This window comes from Lipotes vexillifer, unplaced genomic scaffold, assembly GCF_000442215.2.
Source record: "Lipotes vexillifer unplaced genomic scaffold, Lipotes_vexillifer_v1.1 scaffold36, whole genome shotgun sequence".
Taxonomy (NCBI): Eukaryota; Metazoa; Chordata; class Mammalia; order Artiodactyla; family Lipotidae; genus Lipotes; species Lipotes vexillifer.
This window is the reverse complement of record NW_006792448.1, coordinates 4,158,200-4,178,286: the sequence shown is the minus strand read 5'-3', so window position 1 is coordinate 4,178,286 and position 20,087 is coordinate 4,158,200. Positions and strand designations below refer to the sequence as shown.

General features: G+C 39.4%; 1 protein-coding gene across 1 annotated transcript; it reads right to left on the bottom strand.

Moving 5' to 3' along the window:
- Positions 1–276: 276 nt before the first annotated feature.
- Positions 277–15,041, bottom strand: IER3IP1 (immediate early response 3 interacting protein 1). The gene is made up of 3 exons (XM_007465607.1): positions 14,948–15,041; positions 2,331–2,432; positions 277–1,451 (listed from the first exon to the last, which is right to left on the bottom strand). Exons 1-3 carry the CDS (start codon positions 15,036–15,038, stop codon positions 1,396–1,398), a joined length of 249 nt encoding a protein of 82 aa, XP_007465669.1. The 5' UTR covers positions 15,039–15,041; the 3' UTR covers positions 277–1,395.
- Positions 15,042–20,087: the final 5,046 nt, after the last annotated feature.

Below are 20,087 nucleotides of genomic sequence, written 5' to 3'. Positions count from 1 at the left end.
CCGCTCTTCCATCTCCAGCTCAGGCATGGCCAATAGGCATCCAATACCTGCTCCAAAGTTTTAGAAGTAACTTAAGTCATAGAATCGAAATTGCTCGCGAGTCTTCCTGATATGTCAGCAATTCTGTTAATTCATTGAAGAAAAAAAAAAAAGGAATGTGAATGTTTACTTTCATTAAGTCTGTGCTCAATGATTTTATAGCAAAGAACATATATAAGTGTTGCACACAAAATGAAATTAATTGACAGGTTATATACTGAAGTACAAAAACAAGTGTTTGACTTGGAAATTGAACTTTATTTACAAATGTTCTATAGACAAAGATTCCATTCCACCCCCTTTAAAATATTATAACTAATACTTCCCAGAAAAATCATTTACATTGTTTTAATCTTTCTGCATAAAACAGTATTATGGGATAAGCAAATGGTCTAAGACATAAAAAAACAAAAGACAATTTATCCACCATGAATGCTCTACTGACTGACAGAATGAAGAATTACAAATCACACCCCTTAATGTGCTACTCCAAGAAACGGAAATGTGATAATTTGGGGAGGTAAATGCTTCACAATAAAGTCTTCTTACGTAGTATGGTTTAATGGTGATTGTTTAGGATTGCTCCTGCAGGCTGCTATTTATGCTGATTTTAAAAGATAAGTCATCATTGTTAAAAAGGGCATAGACTTTTCTATACAGATTTTTTTTACCTATGGAAATATGTAGATACTGACCTGGTCTCATCATTCAGGCCAATTAATAAAATAACAAACACAAGAAAAGAACTTAAAACTTAAAAACACAATCATCATGTGACTAACCGACTTACAAAATTAGAATTCTCCCAGAAATCAGAGTATTGCTCTTCAATAGTTACTATGAATTTGAATTTTTCATAGCTGAAACAGTATACAGACAAAATATTTAACCAAAGAGTTCAAAATAAAATAATCCAAATTTCCTATCTAACATTTGATATTTTAAAAATCCTTTAAATTTTATCTAGGAGGATAATCATTCTCACATCATAGCTAAGTCACAAGGAACTTTGAAAAAAAAATTCATCCCTGAGAAGTCAAAGAAAGAAACCTCTAAAAACACAGAAGTGACAGTCCTGCACCCTTTTAACAATCTTTACCATAGCATGAACTTTTATCAGCAGTCAGCAATCAAATGTATTCCAATCTCGCCTCTGATGATCTGATCTTTTTGCAATAAAACTATAAGTGCAACATTAAAAAAAATCAGATAAATAGGGACTCTGGTTTTATTGGCAGGTTTACATTTTTGTCAAGTCCAAGGTCAGCCAGCTAAGATACGCAGGTTCCAATAAGACTGAAGTAATAACTTCTGCTGGCAGCTCTTCTCCTGAGTCTCCATTTCCCCCACTGATCTTCACCCAAATAGTAAAAGTAATATAATTGCAATCGAGTTTACTATTATCAATGGCACTGCAAAGAAAAAAAAACAAAACAGTTTTTTATTATTAAAAAAATCAGAAAAAAATTAAGACACAGTTTTACTAGCATCCAGGAAGGATGGAAATACAGTATGTCATCAGAATCACATTGCAAATCCTTATAACAAAGTAACATTCAAACATGCATTGGATCACAAAATCCAAAACTTATTGTAAAGTGGGCTTGTGTGACTGGGGATAAGGGTCACACTGGTACAAGATCAATATAAAGTCATCTGTGGATAGTGCTGGTGCAGCTCTAGGAACACAGAAATATACTGGGACCCAGGCAGAAGTAGACCCACATGGCTGCCAGTGACAACTGACATTAGAAATACAGGGCAAAGAAGATTCTGTTGCTTCATCACTAAATTAAGAATGAAACTTATCACTCTACCCAAAGCTGTGATGAAATCAGCTAACAAAGAGACAGAGAGATAGAGACCCTAATTTTAATGGTTTTAAATAAAAGGTTTTGAATTCTTGAGTTGCTCTAAAATATATTCTAATAAAAATAGCAGATATGGGACCTGTATTTTTCTCTTGAAAGTCTTACAGGGCTCTAGATGACTTTTTTACTTAGAAGCAAAAGAATTTCTAAAAGGTAAGAACACCATTGTCTTTCAACTCTGAGAGGTGACATACAGGTAGCATGCAAATATTACATCACTGATCATTCCATCTGCATCAAGTGGCTTAGATAGAAATAAGAGGCAAGCTAGGAAAGAAACTAGTAACTTTTTAAGCAGTAAAGCCAAGTTAAATATTATAGAAAAAAGTTCCCACTACAAAAATGGCATTCACACTTGGAAGTTTTGCTACTTAAATCAAACCACAAAATTAAGAGCATTCCACTAGTTTTTCTTCTTACCTCTCATCACAGTTCTCACAGATCGAATAAGGTTCATTAGCTGAGATTTAATTCCTGGCTCTTCTCCAAATCCACCAATTCCCTGGTCTGTTCCCCAGCCAACTGCATAATATAAAGATGATTAGCTGTGATAAAATTTATTATGCACTCACCTTGCTCCCTCATTAGTCACCTTCTAAAGATGATTTTGAGCCTTTGTTAGATATAAATTATATGACTTAAAAACTTGAGTATATTTTTTACTTTTGATAAGCAGCACAAACTCATTTAATTTCGATTTTGATTTTATGAAATAAACTACAGTCTAATAAATTCTTCCATGGCATTGTATTCAGTAAAGATGACTGTTGTGACACCCTGATTGTTTTCTTTCTCTTTTTCTAAACTAACAAACAATATTTTTCAGGTCAGAATTGAAAACCAAAGCATATTGTCAAGTTGAATAATTAGCTCAGTTCAGAATTCATAAAACCCAAAGTAATTATCAGTATAAAAGTGTTGCAGCTGAGCTTCACTATCTGTTCACCTGGGGAAATGTTAATGTAAACCTGGTTGCAGCTTGGTTATGCCTTCATAGCATGCTCTAACCTGACAACAGAGGCACATCTTTTTAACTTGATCATTCCTCTTCATTTCTCAATTTTGAGGTAAGGAATTTAGCCTATTATCTAACCCTAACCCCACCTATTTTCAGTAAATGAGTCTTTTACCTTCTATCATTTTCCTGATAATATAAATCATTATTTCTTTACCTTTATCTGCTAATTCTTTTTTTATTGCCTTACGCATTCTTCTAGAGGCTTACATGTCCTCATTTCTGCAACGTCCTTCTCTTGTCCTCATTTCAGGTCCACTTTTCATATCTCACACGACTATGTATTTTTTTACTCTCATATAACTACAGGGCTTAATTAATTCCTGACATGTTAACCCTTAAACTTGAAGACAGAACAAGTTTTTATTTTATACATGAAAGAACCATGTATCAGGTAACAAGATTTCACTTTGTTTAATCAACTTTTACTTGGTTGAAATAAAGGTTAAATAATGGTTGCTTGTTTTGTTTTAATTTTTTGGTCACATCAACACTGAGATATGTTGTGGTATAAAACTAATGTAAAATTCAAGTTCACAGCAGAGCTGATGTGTTTTCACTCCCACTCACCCTTCAAGGCCTAGCTCACTTGTGCTTACAGCCTTCCCCATCCACAGGGCTCCCGCAGCACAACTTCTATCACAGTGGTTAATACCACAGCCTCTACTATCTCTTGCCAGACTCTCAACAGATGCCTCTGCAATTTCCTCTCGACTTCTTTCTCCCTTAAAGTGTCAGATCTTTCTAGCTCACAATGTGTGATGATTCCCATTGCCTACTGAGCGAAGTTAGAAACTCCTTAAATTGACATGCTAGCCTTGTATCATACTACAACCCTCCAAGTAACTAGTGGTTACTCAATTACCCACTAATTGCTATACATGTTAAAGGCAGCTTCTGAATCTAGGTTTGTCTGACTTCAATGTCAGGGCCTTTCCTAATTCCCTCCCATGTCATAATAAACCTTTCTCTTTGCTCCCCAAATAGTAACTATTGGTTGTAAGTTACCTTATAAATTCCTGGAAGACAGGAACTGAATTTAGTCTGTCTTTACCTTTCCCCTCTCCCCCACCCAGAGCAAGTACTTAGTAAATGTGGAATTAAACTGAATTTATAGCAGACCAAGTTAATTTTGGATAAAGAAAGATAAGGTAAATCCTAGAATCGCAGATAAAACTTCCAAAGAAACATGTTTCTTTATTTTTAAGACACACGAAGTGTAACCAATCATTCAATTGTAGCTTTGCAGGAGGGAGGAAGAAATCCTCCAATATTAAATGTACACATCTCTCCAAGATAAAAACAATCTCAGAAGATACACCTGCATCTTGCTTCCTACTTCTGGATCTACTTCTGTCTCCGACGAGCAAATACACTTACGCTGTTTCTCCAACGCTGACTTTTACCATATAACAAGTTCTACTGTAAGTTCTTTCTCCCACGTACCTGCCTCACTCTTCCAGGGAGCTCAATCAGCATTCTCCACTACATGGCAGTCCTCTTTTTGTAATCTAAGTTCAAAGGTGTAGTACCAGCCTTTAACTGCTTATAATGTGGTAAAAACTATTTCATAATAGTGTCTCTAGAAGGACATAAAACACAAAATGACCACCACCACCAGGTGTATCATTTTCCAAACCAGTTTAGTCTTACTCATATAAACCTACTTAACAACTCTGCACAATAAGAAAGCAGCCTGGTTTTGGTTAAACATATTGGTTACTGTAACGATGGAGAAAGTTTTCCTTGACCCTCTTAGGGTCCCTGGCTTTGTCTGAAAATTAAACTGACAAAGACAGATTAACAGGAGAAAAGCACACAAATTTTATTAAGTTTTTACATGTACCTGCGAGTCTTCACAAGAAAATGAAGATCTGAAAAACTGACCAAAGCAGGAAGTTTTTCTACCTTTTAGACAAAAGAACAAATTTGTGAAGAATTAACAAAACAAAGGGGTTTGGGCTATGGGTAGGAAATGCAATAATGTCTGTTTATACAGTCTTCCTGGCCCTAAATTCCCTGTCTCTGGTGATAAGAATGTCTCCTTTCCCCCTGGTACAGGAAGGATACCTTTCACATGGGAGATTTATCTCCTGCTTTCAAGAAAGAAGGGCCAGGGAAGGGAGGAGGGCGGAGTGACCTCTCTGATTCTGGTGTTTTCTCTAATTCCTTCAGCTTAAGATATTCAACATGCCATGGTGTCTTATTTGGGGGTAGCACATCCTGAACCCCATCAATGGATACACACTTTTATCTTGGCTTTCTCCTGAAACCCTACTAAAAATGACATTAGGGCTTCCCTGGTGGCACAGTGGTTGAGAGTCTGCCTGCCGATGCAGGGGACACGGGTTCGTGCCCCAGTCCAGGAAGATTCCACATGCTGTCGAGCGGCTGGGCCTGTGAGCCATGGCTGCTGAGCCTGCGGGTCCGGAGCCTGTGCTCCACAACGGGAGAGGCCACAACAGTGAGAGGCCCACGTACCGCAAAAATAAATAAAAAATAAAGGGAAGAATAACTGACTTAGCAGAGAAGGCTGAAACCTAAACATCCAGGGAGCACACAATAAAAAACTGAGGTGAATGGTGCTGAGAACCCTGGAAACTTGAAAGAAACTTCAAAATGCCACTGAGGGCAACAAAGCTGAGACACCGGAGGACTAATTGAAAAGTCTCCACAACAGCAGTTAGCGCTGCTCCTCCTTCCCCTCCCATCCCATCCCCTTCCCTAAACTGAACTGATAGGAAGAATGTCCCTCTCTTACACCCTCAGAAGACAGGAGGTTTACTCTCAGCAGAGACTGAAGCATGGAAGCTCTGGACCTGGGGACATCTAGGGAGGGTAGATTGAATTAAAGTCTGCAAACCTAAGTGTCAGACTCCCGCCCACTTTCCTTGCTTGTGTCTCACGTAAGCCTGGAAATAAGAACACTTATATTCTGCAGACAGGAAGTTGTAAAATTATTCTGGAAATCGACCAGCTGCCCAAGAAGACTTCAGATACTGACATACTCAGGGCTTTAATGAAACAGCGAACTTACAGAGAGGCCCACTGGTGAGCAAATCCCAACCACATACACAGAGCTTCCTAAGAGCCTCTCAGTGCTTTACTCTTTAGAATGAACTGACAGTCAAGAGGGAACAATTCTTAACGTGGAAAGACAGAACAAAACCAGAAAAGAAGACTTTGAGGAAGAGACAATGCAAGAAGTAGGAGTTCATTTTTTAAAAAAACAAACATCCTTAGAGAGAGAACAACTACTGTAGCTATAAGCCCCGGAGAACAAGATGCCATAAAAAAGAAGGAGTGGGACTTCCCTGGTGGTGCAGTGGTTAAGAATCCACCTGCCAATGCAGGGGACACGGGCTCGAGCCCTGGTCTGGGAAGATCCCACATGCCGCGGAGCAACTAAGCCCGTGTGCCACAACTACTGAGCCTGCGCTCTAGAGCCCGTGAGCCACAACTACTAAGCCCGTGAGCCATAAGTACTGAGCCTGCATGCCACAACTACTGAAGCCCGCACCACACCTAGAGCCCATGCTCTACAACAAGAGAAGCCACCACAATGAGAAGCCCGCGCACCGCAGTGAAGATAAGTCCCCGCTCACCACAACTAGAGAAAGCCCATGCAGAGCAACGAAGACCCAACGTAGCCAAAAATAAATAAATAGATAAATCCACTATGTGATTTTCTTGTACATAAAGGAAATTAGCATCATTGTGGAGCACTGAAAGAAACAACACGTTCTCTGCACTATTGCCAAGATAATGGCTAACCTATGTGTATAAATATAATAGCTCTCAGGTCAGGAATCACAAGAATATGACAATGGAAACATAAAGTTATTTAGAAAACATTCATTGACTGATGGAATGAATTGTAAAGATGAAAGGACCCTTGTTGTCAGTCTACTGGAGGAGACAGAAAAGAAACTGCAGTGGTATATTACCCACAAAATGGGTCAGAGATGGTTTCTGGGAAAGGCAAATGCCAGAAGTAGGCCTCAAAGGATAGGCTGAAGAGTTAGCCAGTCAAAGAAATGAAGTAAATCAGGGTCATCACAGGCAGAGAAAATAATTTGAGTAAAGGCTCAGCAGTGAAGAAGAGTATCATGGTAAAAAAAGGTACACGGTAAATATTAGGGAAGGGTAAAAGAGGGGAAGGACAGAGAGGAAGGGAAACATTACGGTGGGTTTATAAGTCACACAAGGGAGTATGAATTTTACGTTGAAGGCTAGGGATATTGAAGAACTCAGAATTTCAAACACTGAGAAACATGCTCAGCTTCCCATAGAAGGGAGAACAAAGAGAAGCAAAAATGGATGGAGTGTGACCAGTGAGGAGGTTACTATGAAAATCTAGGTAAGAAGAGTTAAGAGCTTATGTAAACAATATTTAACACAAAATATTTTAAAATTCTATCTTAAAACTATTCAGATATTTTAGAACAATGGCTTATCCACTTAGTCAAGGCAATGTGGTGTTTTCCCTTAGTTCTGGAACCATATTCAAAACACATGCACAAACAAAATATTTCTATACTATTTCTGGATAAATGAGGAAATGTGGAAAGCAAAGTTCTGGAGGGCAAAGTACTAACAATTCTAGGCCATTCCAATAGTTTGTGGCAGTGGTTGTCATCTAGGAGCACAAATCTCAATCATCTGTAGAAATTCTGGAAAAGACACTGCTCAACTTCACTTCTGGGAAATTTAAACGCAGGTCTGGAGTAAGGTCTGGGCACTGTATTCTCTTTCGAAGTTGTTTTGGCTATTCTGGATCCCTTGAATTTCCTTTAGAACCCAACTTGTCAGTTTCTGCCAAAAGAAAGCCAACTGGGATTTGGATAGACATTGCATTAATTCTGTACATCAGTAATATTAAGTATTGTTATCCTAACAATATTTAGTCTTCCAATCCATGAACATGGAGTGTTTTTATACCCATTAATTATCTTTAAAAATCTTTATTCTTCTTTAATTTCACTCAACAATGCCTTGTAGTTTTCATAGTATAAGACTTACACTTATTCTGTTAAATTTGTTCCTAAGTATTTTGTTCTTTTTGATGTTATTGTAAATGATGTTTCTTTAATTTCATTTTTTTTTTTTCTGCAATATGTGGGCCTCTCACTGTCGTGGCCTCTCCCGTTGCCGGACGCGCAAGCTCAGCGGCCATGGCTCACGGGCCCAGCCGCTCCGCAGCAAGTGGGATCCTCCCAGACCGGGGCACGAACCCGTATCCCCTGCATCGGCAGGCGGACTCTCAACCACTGCGCCACCAAGGAGGCCCTAATTTCATTTTTGATTGTTCATTGTTCATGTACAGGAAAACAACTGATTGTGGTTCCTGATCTTGTATCTTGCAAACTTACTAAACTCATTTCTTAGTTCTAATAGTTTTTTAGTGATTCCTTAGGACTTTCTATATACAAGATTATGTCATCTGCAAACAAGAGATTTACTTTTTCAACCTCACAATCTGGATGTTTGTTATTTCTTTTTCTTGTCTAATTGCCATAGATAGAATCTCCAGTACAATGTTAAAAAGGAGTGGCAAGATCCTTTTCTTATTCCTAGCTGGGGAAAGCACTTAGTCTTTCATCATCAAGTCTGTTAACTGGGGGGTTTTCAAAGATGTTCTTTATCAGATTGAGGAAGTTCCTTCCTATTCCTAGTTTGTTGAACGTTTTATCATGAAAGGGTATTAGGTTTTGTCAAATGTTTTTCTGCATCTATTATATCATGTGATTTTTATTTATTTTATTAATATGATGAATTACATTAATTGATTTAAAAATGTTAAACCAACCCTGCACTCCCAGGGTAAATCCCACTTGGTTTAGTTTGCCAGTATTCTGTAGAGAATTTTTGTGTCTATATTCAGCAGATACTGGTCTGGAGTTTCTTTTCTTGTGCTGTGTCTGGTTTTCATATCAGGTTAATACTGGCCTCACTGCATGAGTTGGGATGTCTTCTCTCCTCTCTATTTCGGTGTTAAGTCTTCTTTAAATGTTTGGTAAAATCCAGCAATGAAGCCTGGGTTTTTCTTTGTTCAGTCTTTAAGTTACTAACTCAATCTCTTTACATGTTACAGGTCTAATCAGATTTCCTAGTTCTTAAGTCAGTTCAATAGTTTGTTGTCTATCTAGGAATTTGTCCATTTCATCTAAGTCATCTAATTTGTTGGCATACAGTTGTTCACAGCATTCCCTTATAATCCTTTTCATTCTCTAAGATAGTGATGTCACCTTTCATTCCTGATTTTAGTAATTTGAGGCTTCTTTCCTTTTTTCTTGGTCTAGCTAAATGTTTGCCGATTTTGTTGATCTTCTGAAAGAACTAGCTTTTAGTTTTGTTAATTCTATTGTTTTCCCACTCTGTATTCCATTAATTTTCACCATAATCTTTATCATTTCCTTTGTGTGTGTGTGTGTGTGTGTTGGAGAGAAGGAAGAGCTGGTTGTGGCCCAAATGCCAGAGATTCTCACTGCTCTTACTGAGCTTTAATAGATTTTCTTGGGGAAAACAAAAAAAGTTTCTTCATTTGTTGTACACTCTTATGACAATTCCCAGAGATTTCAAATGTTCGCTTTTAAAATAATTTTCACTAGTTATAGTTGTTTTATTGGAAAGAGGGTCCAGTGGAGGTTCTCACACTACCATTGTGGAGGTGCTTTCCATTAATAATTGCATTTCCAAATAATTCGATTAAAACTGGGCAGAGGACTTGATTAGGTATTTTTCCAAAGAAGAAATAAAAATGGCCAACAAGTACATGAAAAGGTGCTCAACATCACTATTCATCAGAAAAATGTAAATCAAAGCCACAATGAAATATCACGTCACACTTGTTAGAATGACTATTACCAAAAAGACAAGAGACAATAAATGCTGGCAAGGATGTGAAAAAAGGGAACCTTTGTGCACTGTTGATAGGAATGTAAATTAGTACAGCCACTATGGAAAGCAGTATGGAGGTTCCTCAAAAAATTTACAATATAATAGAAGTGCTATATGATCCAGCAATCCCATTTCTGGGTATTTTTCCAAAAGAGATGAAGTCATTATCTCGAGGAGATATTTGCACTCCCATGTGCACTGCAGCACTATTCACAATATCCAAGACATGGAAACGATCTACGTGTCCAGTGACAGATGAATGGATAAAGAAAATGTGGTGTACATATATAATGAAATATCATTCAGCCATAAACAAGGAAAACCTGCCATATGTGACAACACAGATGGACCTTGAGGACATTATGCTAAGTGAAATAACTCAGAGGAAGACAAGTACTGTATTATCTCACTTATACGTGGGATCTAAAACCATCAAACTCATAGAAAGAGAGAGTAATATGGTGGTTGCCAGGAGTGGAGTGGTAGGGGAAATGGGGAGATGTTGGTCAAAAGGCACTAATTTTCAGTTATTAGATGAATAAGCTCTGGGGATCTACTGTACAGCATGGTGATCCAACACTGTTTACTTGTAAGTTGCTCTGAGAGTAAATCTTAAATGTTCTCAACACAACAACATTAACAACAAAATGATAATTATGTGAGGTGAAGGATATGCTAACCAGCCTTACTGTGGTAAGCATTTTGCAATATATAAGTGAATCAAATCATCACATGTACATCTTAAACTTAGACAATGTTATGTGTCAATTAGATCTCAAAGCTGGGGGAAAAAAGAATGATGTCTCACATTTATAAACGGTTATATAGATACCCGCTTAATAGCCTCAGTTCTGCCACCTGGCCTGCAATAAGCCTACTATTTTTAATATGGCCCTTTCAGAAAAAGTTTGTTTCCTTCTAGCTTTGTTTTACCTTTCTCATTTAGATCTACAATGCTCTTGCAATTGGCTTATGTGTTTAGCCTGAGGCAGACGGTCAAGATTCACTTATTTCTTTTTGAATATCCAGTTAACCTAGAATCATTTATTGAAGGACCATCCTTTCTATCACACTCTACTGTTAACTTTATCATAAATTAAGTGTCCATATAAGTATGTGTCTGTATTTGGATTCTCCACTCTGCTCCATTGTTCTATTGTCCAACAACCTTTTAGTAAATTTCTTTCTGTTTAATCAGGCAGAGTCAGCTTCTATTGCTTGCAGCCAAGAACCCTGACAGGAATGAGTAATCTCAGGACTCAATCCTTGAACCTCTTCTCCCTCTGAGAAATAGCCTTCATTCCAATGGTTTCAAATTACCAGCCAACACCAAAACTCCCCACGTGTAAATCCTTCCCAGACCTCCTCCCTTCTGGGCACCAGACCTGTATATGCAAACGCCTACATGGTATCTCTACTTTGAAGTCTTAAAGGTACCTAAAAATAGGCTAATTCCTATTCCTATTCCAGGACTTAGCTTTAAATGCTATTTCCTTAGGAACTGATGCTGGTCTGATTCAACCAGGAGGTTATATTCCCATGGTTCTCACCCAGTTCTCTTCCTTCAAAGCATTTATCCTAGACTCAAGTATTTGTATAATTATTTATCTGTTCTACCATTAGACTCTAAGATACGAGAACAAAGAGACTGTGTTATGCTCACTGCTACATCTTTTCCACCTAGCTCACAGTGACTGGCCTATTTGTTATAAGGAATGAAGAAAAATTTCCTGCCACCAAATCTGGGAACCTCCTCCTTCTCCAGCTAATCCTTCCTCCTTTTTCAATGAAGAAAGTATCCCACCTCCCACTTAATGCCATCTCCTCCATCTGTGCCTTAGGACCCATCCTTATCCACCTTCTCAGAATCCTTGAGTTATCAATTACCTCATTTCTCTCCTGTACCTTTTATTTTTCTCTCATTACTAGATCTTTTCCCCTAGCAATTCCTTTTCTAACCTTTAATTATGGAAGTTTTAAAACATACCTATCACTCAGATTTAATAATTATTGATTTTTTGCCTACGTGCTTCATCTTTTTTTCTGCTTGATTACTTTAAAAATAAATTACTGGTACTGAAATATTTCAGTGTGCATTTTTATCACACTAACAAGATGTACAGTGATTCTTTAATATCACCTAGTATCTACTCCATACTCAAATTTCTTCAAATGTTACCAAAATGTTTTTTACAGTTGATATGTTTGAACTAGAATTCAATCAAGGTCCACATGCTGCATATGAATATCTCCCTACATCTCTCTCTCTCTTTTTGTCTTTTTTATATTTTGTATATTTGCCTCAGTGGTCACTTCCTCCCCACTTATTTCATGGCATTGACTTATTGAAGAGACCTGACTAGTTCTCATTGTCGCTGCTGAGACCTAAAAAACAAAACAATCATAAAACATATCTCTGCATCCCCTTCCAGCTACCATTTCATTTCCTCCAACTCAGTGATACATTTGGATAATTGTGCTGTCTCCATTCTATGACTTTCCACTCGCTCCTCCCCATTCCAATGTGGATTTTACCCACTGTTGTAACTGCTCTTACAGAATCACCAATGACCTCTACTACCCTGAATCCTCAGGACACTTTTCAGTCCTTATCTTGCTTGGCTTCTCAGAACATTCCACTGTTGTATTCTCTCTCCTGCTTCAAACACTCCTTGGCCTCTGTGCAATCCCACTGTCTAGATTTCCCCATCTCTCTGTTTTGCTCACTCATCAATTTCTCCTGTCAGCTCTTCTATCATCACCTGAACATTAAATACTGGAAGAGATTTTAGGACTGTCCTAGTCAACAATTCTCCTTTGTACTCTATTCCTTCCCTGAACAATTTCATCTCTTCACATGGCTTAATTTATCATCTGTGGTTGACAGACTCAAATCTCAGTCTCCACTCTGGCTCTTGCTTCTGGTCTATGGACTTAAGTCCAACTGACTATTCCATATCTCCACTTGGCGTATCTCACAGAAATCTCAATCTCAGCATGTGTGAAACTTCTTTATCTCTTCACCTTGTTACCTGCACCACCCCCCACAATTTTCCACCAGTGCCAACTCAGTAAAGCTACTACCCTTCACTCAGTTGCTTAAACCAGAAAACCAAGAGAGATCTTTGACTTTTTCCTCTCTCTTCATTCCCAATGTCCAAACAGTAAATTCTATCTTTTCTAGGTTTAAAATATTTTCTGATTTGTACTAGTTTCCTAGGGCTATTATATCAAAGTGCCACAAACTATGTGGCTTAGCACAATGAAAGTTTATTTTTTCACAGTTCTGGAGGCCAGAAGTCCAAAACCAAGGTGTTGGCAGAGTTGGTTCCTTTTGGGGGCTCTTGGGATAATGTCTATGCCTCTCTCCTAGCTTCCGGTAGTTACTGGCAATTCTTGGCATTCTCTGGACTGCAGATGCACCACTCGTCTCTGCCTCTGTTGTCACATGGCCTTCTTCCCCCTGTGTCTGTGTGTCTCTGTATCTCTCTCTCCCCATAGGGACACCTCATTGGACTTGGGGGTCCATCCTTTTCCAGTGTGACCTCATCTTAACTTAATTTCACCTGCAAAGACGTTATTTCCAAAAAAAGGAAACAAGGGTTAGGACTTTAATATATCTTTTAGGGGCATACGATTCAACCCACAATGTGATTCCTTCTACTTTTCTGGATAGCACAGTGGTGAAGAGATGAACGTGAGTCAGACTGCCTGAACTGAACCCTAACTCTGCTGCTCTCTATGTGTGATCTCTTAGGAAAGCTACCAACTCTTTTGTAGGAATGAAAACAGTACTTGTCTCATAGGGTTGTTGTGAGGGTTACACAAGTTAATATGTAGAAAGCACTAGATACAGATCCTGGCACATGGTAAGTGTTAAGTGTTAGGTATCATTATTGTTATTATACCCATTCAACTTATATTACACCCACCATCTCTACTTGCCCTATTTGGAATGGTGCTTTCCACATCCACTCCTCTACACTTCTGATCTGTTCTCCACACAGTAACCAGCAAATAACACAAACCAAGTCATGTCACTGCCCTGCTTACGACAGTTCCACACCAATTTTCACACCAGCTCTTACTCATCACCTCCCGACCCTTCACCTAGTTAATGTTTACTGACTTATCTGATTTCGGGTTACACACACTTCCTGCAAACTTTCAAAGATTCACAAGCTAGTATCTCCCAGCACTTCTCTTTTGTAACATTCTGCATACTTGTTATTGGTACTTGTTCAGTTTTTATTTAGATTAACTTTCATTAGGAGGGCAGGGCAACTGTTTTAACCTCATTTCGGCTGGCACATAATATGTGCTCAATAAATCTCTCCTGAAGGAAAAAAATGAAACCAATAAATCTTGCTCATGGGTTTGAGTTTCAGTGATCTACATAGACATAATTGGTACGCTGTGACAAATGATGCACATCACACAGTATCCTGCCTTAATTGTGCCTCATGCAGAAAAAAGCAGTCTGCCCAGGTGGCATAGAGGTCGCTGGATTGTGAGATCCCGGTAGGCATAACTTCTGTCTTCTCTGTATTCTCAGATTCTAGCCTGGCACATCCTAGGCACCCAATAAACTGTGCTGAATAAACTTTTCTTGGAACATGGTTGACTGTATGTCGTGATAACCCCAACACGTCCCCTTTCCTCTTATCCCCAAAGCCCAGGAACCCCTATGGCCTTCCACCAGTTCATTCTTCTGATTACCTACGCTCCAAAATGAGCCACGCCCCTCCCTCTTTCACTGAAAACACACACCCCAGGTTTTTGACAATTAAAAGCGGTCACAGAGAAAGGTACTAAATTCCTAACCTAAACTGGACGCAGGCAGGGTCGTTTCCTGGCTCATCCCCGCCTCCCCCCATCCCGACACGCAGGGTCCGACACACAGTGGGCGTCTGTTGAACAATCTTCACCCCACTGAACAATCTTCACTCCACTGGTGAGACAAAAGTGGCTCGGCTTCCCCACCCAAGGAAGGGCCCCAAGAGGCGAGCCCTCGGCCGCCCGTCTGTCCCGGCCCAAATGGTCCACTCACGCGGCCCGACTCGGGCCCGCGCCCCCGGAGCTCGCTGCCGCCCCCTCGGCCCGCCCCCGCGGCCCCACTCACTGTTCTTGAGGAATCGCTCCTCGTGCAGCACGGCGATGGCATTGACGCACAGCAGGGCCGCCTGCAGCAGCGAGTACAGCGTAAAGGCCATGGCCAACCGCCCAGAGGCCCAACCGATCCCCTTCCCTCCGCGACAAGGGACGTGGCGCGGCCACTACCGGCGCTTCTTACGGCAGCCGACGAGGCCCAAAACGCGTTCTGAGAAGCTCCGCTCCCATCTGGCTAAGGCCCGCCCCACGCTCACATCAGCAAGGCCTGTAGAGCTGCTCTGTCTAATGCAGCAGCCAGAAGTACTGAACCCTTGAATTGTGGCGGGCCCGAACTGAGGTGTTGTAAATGTAAAATACATATGACGAAAACAGAACATAAAATCTCCCAATAATTTTAAAATGTTGATTACAAGTTGAAATATTTTGAATATATTAGGTAAATAAAATAATTACTAACATTAATTTCTACTGTTATTTCTATATACTTTTTTAAAACTGTGGCTATGAGGTTGTTGATAATAGCATGTGAGTCTTGTCCAATACTTCTATTGGACAGCACTGCATTAGATGCTCCTAAGAGCTGTATGAGATGTTAATAAGTAATTCTTATTTTACAGATGGAAAAAAGGAAGGCTTTGGCAAATAAAGTTTTTTTAAAAATTAAACTAAAATAATGTGTTGGGCTGTACCCCACAGGCCTGTAAGGCTGTAGTTGCCCAGGTTCAAGACCAAAGGAAGAGCCCGGAGTCAGCAACAGAGACATGATTTAATGGATGGGGGGGGGGGGGGGGAGGATCTACGTGTCGGAAGCAAGGTCCTGGAGCGACACCCCATGGCAGGCAGGACATGGTGGCAGTTTTTGCTCTGGGGGTGGGGGTGGGGGAGCATGAAAATTACCAGTTATAGGGGGGCAGTGAGGCACAGTCACTAGCTGCGGTGGGGGCAAGTATGTAGGAAGGTCAAGGTCAGTCATGTAAGCAGGGTATAGGTGAAGCAGGCACTGGTCAAGTAGGGGATGTACAGAGAGCAAGAGAACAGCCATCTTGGGTGGCCTGACCATACAACATGTCTTAAAATTACTCAGTGAGAAACATTCTCTCCTTGATCAGACTCTAGCAGGCCCTCTGAGCCCTCATCTCGACTATACTTCAACCTTGGCTTGTAAAAACTACAGATTCTCAACACAAATGATTTCATCCACTCCCCTACCCCCATGTTAAAAGACTTTAACATAGTTTCTAACAGCTCAAGTCATCCCTAGGATGACCCTAGACCCCCTTAAAGTGCCTGCCTAAAAAGCTCAAGGCTCCCCAAAGAATTTACTGTTTGTTCTACCCAACACCTGAAAATAGGCCCATGACCATCCTTTCTTAGAGCATTTATTAAAATATATTTACAATTGTGAATCTTTCCTCTATCCCTTTGAGATATATATGTAGCTCCTACAGTTCACGGGTGTCTTTCTCAAGGACCTGAAAGCCATTCCTTTAAAATGTAATCACCAGTAAGGATAGGGCCTCTGTCTCCCAGTCTCTGTATGAAGCAAGAATCCTAATTTTGATAATTGCAGCTAATTGACACAGCTGGCCTAATCAGCATTTACACTGACCACCCCTTGGTAATTTTTCCGCTTCCCCAACTCTACTGAGCCCCTGCTCACCTCCCTTTCTACTCCCTCATTCTCCCTTTAAAATGCCCAGTCACTTCTGTACAAATCGAAATTGCAAGAGTATATTACTGATTAAAATCTGTCTTACCACTCTAACTGATGTCCAGCTTTATTTATCTTTGACAGCAGCAGTAAGAGGCTGAGTCCAATCATGTTAAATTTTAGATATTTTCTGAGAGCAGATATACAAAGTAATCATCTCCTGAACTTCTCAGCTTCCCCTAAAAAAAAGGGAAAATCCGCACATTAGACCCAGAAAGGACTTTGGAAACCTGTGTGCTGCAGCTGCTGGAAGAGACACTAGCCAAAAAAAATAATAATTAGTTAAACTCCCAAGAAGAAATTAAGCTTAAATAGGCCAACTAGTTAGTGCCTACAGGGAAGAAGAGACATATCGCTTTCCACAGATATACATAAACACTATCTCCAAAATTGGCCCTAAGTGCAAATCAGGTAGGGAGAAACACAGGGAGACAAAGTAAAGGGAATAAAAGAAATAACAGGATGCCAACAAATCCTCCGGTTTTTCAAGGCCCACAAAACCCTAGATACTAAAGACAGAGAAGGAAGGTTGTTCTTGTAAGTGGACAGTGACCATTCCAGGATTTCTACACTGGGCTGGGTGGCAGGAGGGGGTACCTGGGGGCCTTGTCTGGAAGCTTTGGTTGAGCAGTGACTTACAGTTTTTACTAGATTTATGCTTACTGAAGAGGGGATAAAGAGGGATGACTGGAGATTATGGGGACTGATGGAGCAGAGGTGAGAGAAAAGCATCCCATAGTCACCCCTTTCTGTCACCAGTCACTGGGTTACAACTCACATGATCTGATTCTTTTATTGTCAAAAGAATCAGGTTAACCTCTGAGGGCCTCTGTTACATCATCTATAAAATTAGGCAATTATGATCTCTAGGGCTCCTTCAGCCCCCAAAATCTCTAGATCTAGCAAAAGCAGCTTAAAATATAAATAGTATACAAGTACTTGTACCATGTTATCTGATTCATTACTTTTCAAAAATCCAGACTTGTAGCCTAAGCTAGGAACAGCAAATTATATCCTTAAAAAGAATTGTTCCTCTGAAATCTGTATTTCCAAAAAAATTCAAATTCTAGAATTTGAAAATGTATTTATAAAATATTTGTCTCAGTTTAAAAAAAATCCACCCCCAAACAAAGAGCTGGGTAATGCATAAAATATTCTGCATATTAGTGGCTTGAAAAAAATTACTGGCTATGGCCTATTTAAAATTAGAGCTTGCTACTTGGTGCTGAGCTTCTGATGTCTGTATAATACGTCTTCATGCATCCACGTTAGATATCCTATCAAACAATTCTACTGAGGATGAGACTGTCTTTTAGACACAAATGTCTCCTTATCATTTTCTTCTTCAAGTTTTGTTTTGCTTTTATTCTCTTCAGACTGTTAGATGGCACAAGTTGGCACCCTATACCATCTTGCTTCAGACTTTCTTTGTAACTAGTAATATAGAGTCCATGTTTTTTATTCCGTTGACAAGAATCAGAGTGGATGCCTTCAATGAAGTTCCTTTAGGCAAGGGGGAGCAGTGGTTAAGATTACGTCGAGGTAATACATTTGGCCACTGATTAAATGTGGGGAGCAGTGTAGATACAGAATTCAAGCTTATCTTTTAAAGTTAAGATGGCTCAGGATGGAGTCAGTCCTTGGACTTGTGAGAGACTGCAATAATGAACTCTATTTTTTAACCTTTCCTGTATCATGCCTTTGTCTTCCCATTTTGCTGGTCCTTGACTTTGGGTTCTACTACGTGACTTGCTTTGGCCAATAGAATGAGGCAGAAGTAACGCTGTGCCAGCTCTAACTCTAGACCTCAAAGGCCTTATACATTTCTCCTTTCCTTAGGTCTAACCCTAGACCTCAAAAGGCCTTATATATTTCTTCTTTCCTTCTTGTGCTTCTGACATTGCCATGAAAAACAACAACAACAAAACCTAGTGCACTAGTTCTAGGAGAAGGATGAGAGCCACTTGGAGCAGAACCAAATCACTCCAGTCTAGCCCAGCCTAGATCAGCAAACCCTCACCCAACCACAGATCCATAAGAATAAATGATTGTTTTAAGTCACTAAATTTGGGGGCTGTTCTTTCCACAGTAGTTTTGAAGGAAGAGATCTCTATCTACTCCATTGGTGATCTAATTTATTCTAATAGCTTTAAAACATTTATATACTCTGAAGAGTCCCAAATTTATGTCTCCTACCCAGAACTCACCCATGAGCTCTTGGCTGACATTTCCAGCTGACCACCACTTAGATCTAATACATATCTCAAATTTACCTTTGCCCCAAACCGAACTCCTGATTTCCTTCTGAAACCTGCTTCTCCTGCATCCCATTTCAGATAATGGCAACTCCATTCTCCTAGCTCTTTCTCTCATACTCTATACACAATCCATCAGCACTTTCTTTTGACTTGAACTTCAACATACATATATCCAAATCTGGCTACTTCTCACCTTCTCTACCACTAAAACCCCGATCCAACTCACCATCATCTCTTGCATAGAGTAGTGCAATAGCTCCTAACAGGTCTCTGTGTTTCCTCCTTTCCTCTCTACAGTTTATCCTCCCCAGAGCAGCCCAAGTACTTCTTCTAAAACCAAGTTAGAAAAGCAATTTACTTATTGAGAGGATGGGGTCATTTGTCCCGTAGAACTTTCCACATTCTGGATTTTTCTGATTGCATCCCCATCGTTCTGGATGACTTAAATGCTATGCACAGTACCCGAATCATTTGTGAAAAACAAAAACACTTGCTGATTGAAGAAAATAGTCACTATATAAACTGACTAAAACCTTTTACGAACTCAATGAAAAATAGCAGGTATGTGATAAAGAAAAAAATTTCACAAGTCAGATCTTAGAATAATTCTTCAATAAATGTGTTGGCTGCTCTCTTTCCATGCCTATTTTTAAATTTTAGCATTTCTATTTCTGCATTGATTAAAAAATAGCTCATTAAGATAAGGATTAAACATGTTATTTATTAAATATTTAGATTCACCATGAAGAATAAAAATGGATTATTGGTTTTTAACATTTTTATCCTAATATATTTTAATAGACATATTTATTTTATTGTTTATGTCTGAGATATGAATCAATGATGACTGAGGTATGTTTGCTTTTAATCCTGCTTTTACAGTGGCTACCTTGAGTTTAAATGAGTTTATGGCAGCAGTATTCACCCAAATGGATTCTATTTGAGGTAAGCATTGGACTAAAATAGGAAAATCCCACAAGATGAGCCTCATTCATGTTTATGGATTCATACAAGCTATTCCCGGTATGAGACTCAAATAAAAACATTTGCAAGCTGAAGGCTTGTGCATTGTGAAGTGTTTCTGGAAATAGGGTTCTTGGAAATAGAAAGTTTCTTTAAAAAATAAAAATAAGTCACTGTATCTATTTTTAAAGGGAATTAATCCTGAATGGCTGCATATA

Coding starts and splice junctions, on each gene's coding strand:
- IER3IP1 (XM_007465607.1), bottom strand. CDS start 15,038: ATGGCCTTTACGCTGTACTCGCTGCTGCAGGCGGCCCTGCTGTGCGTC. Junction 2,433..14,947: donor GGAGCGATTCCTCAAGAACA/GTGAGTGGGGCC, acceptor TATATTATGCAG/TTGGCTGGGGAACAGACCAG. Junction 1,452..2,330: donor TGTGAGAACTGTGATGAGAG/GTAAGAAGAAAA, acceptor TTTTCTTTGCAG/TGCCATTGATAATAGTAAAC.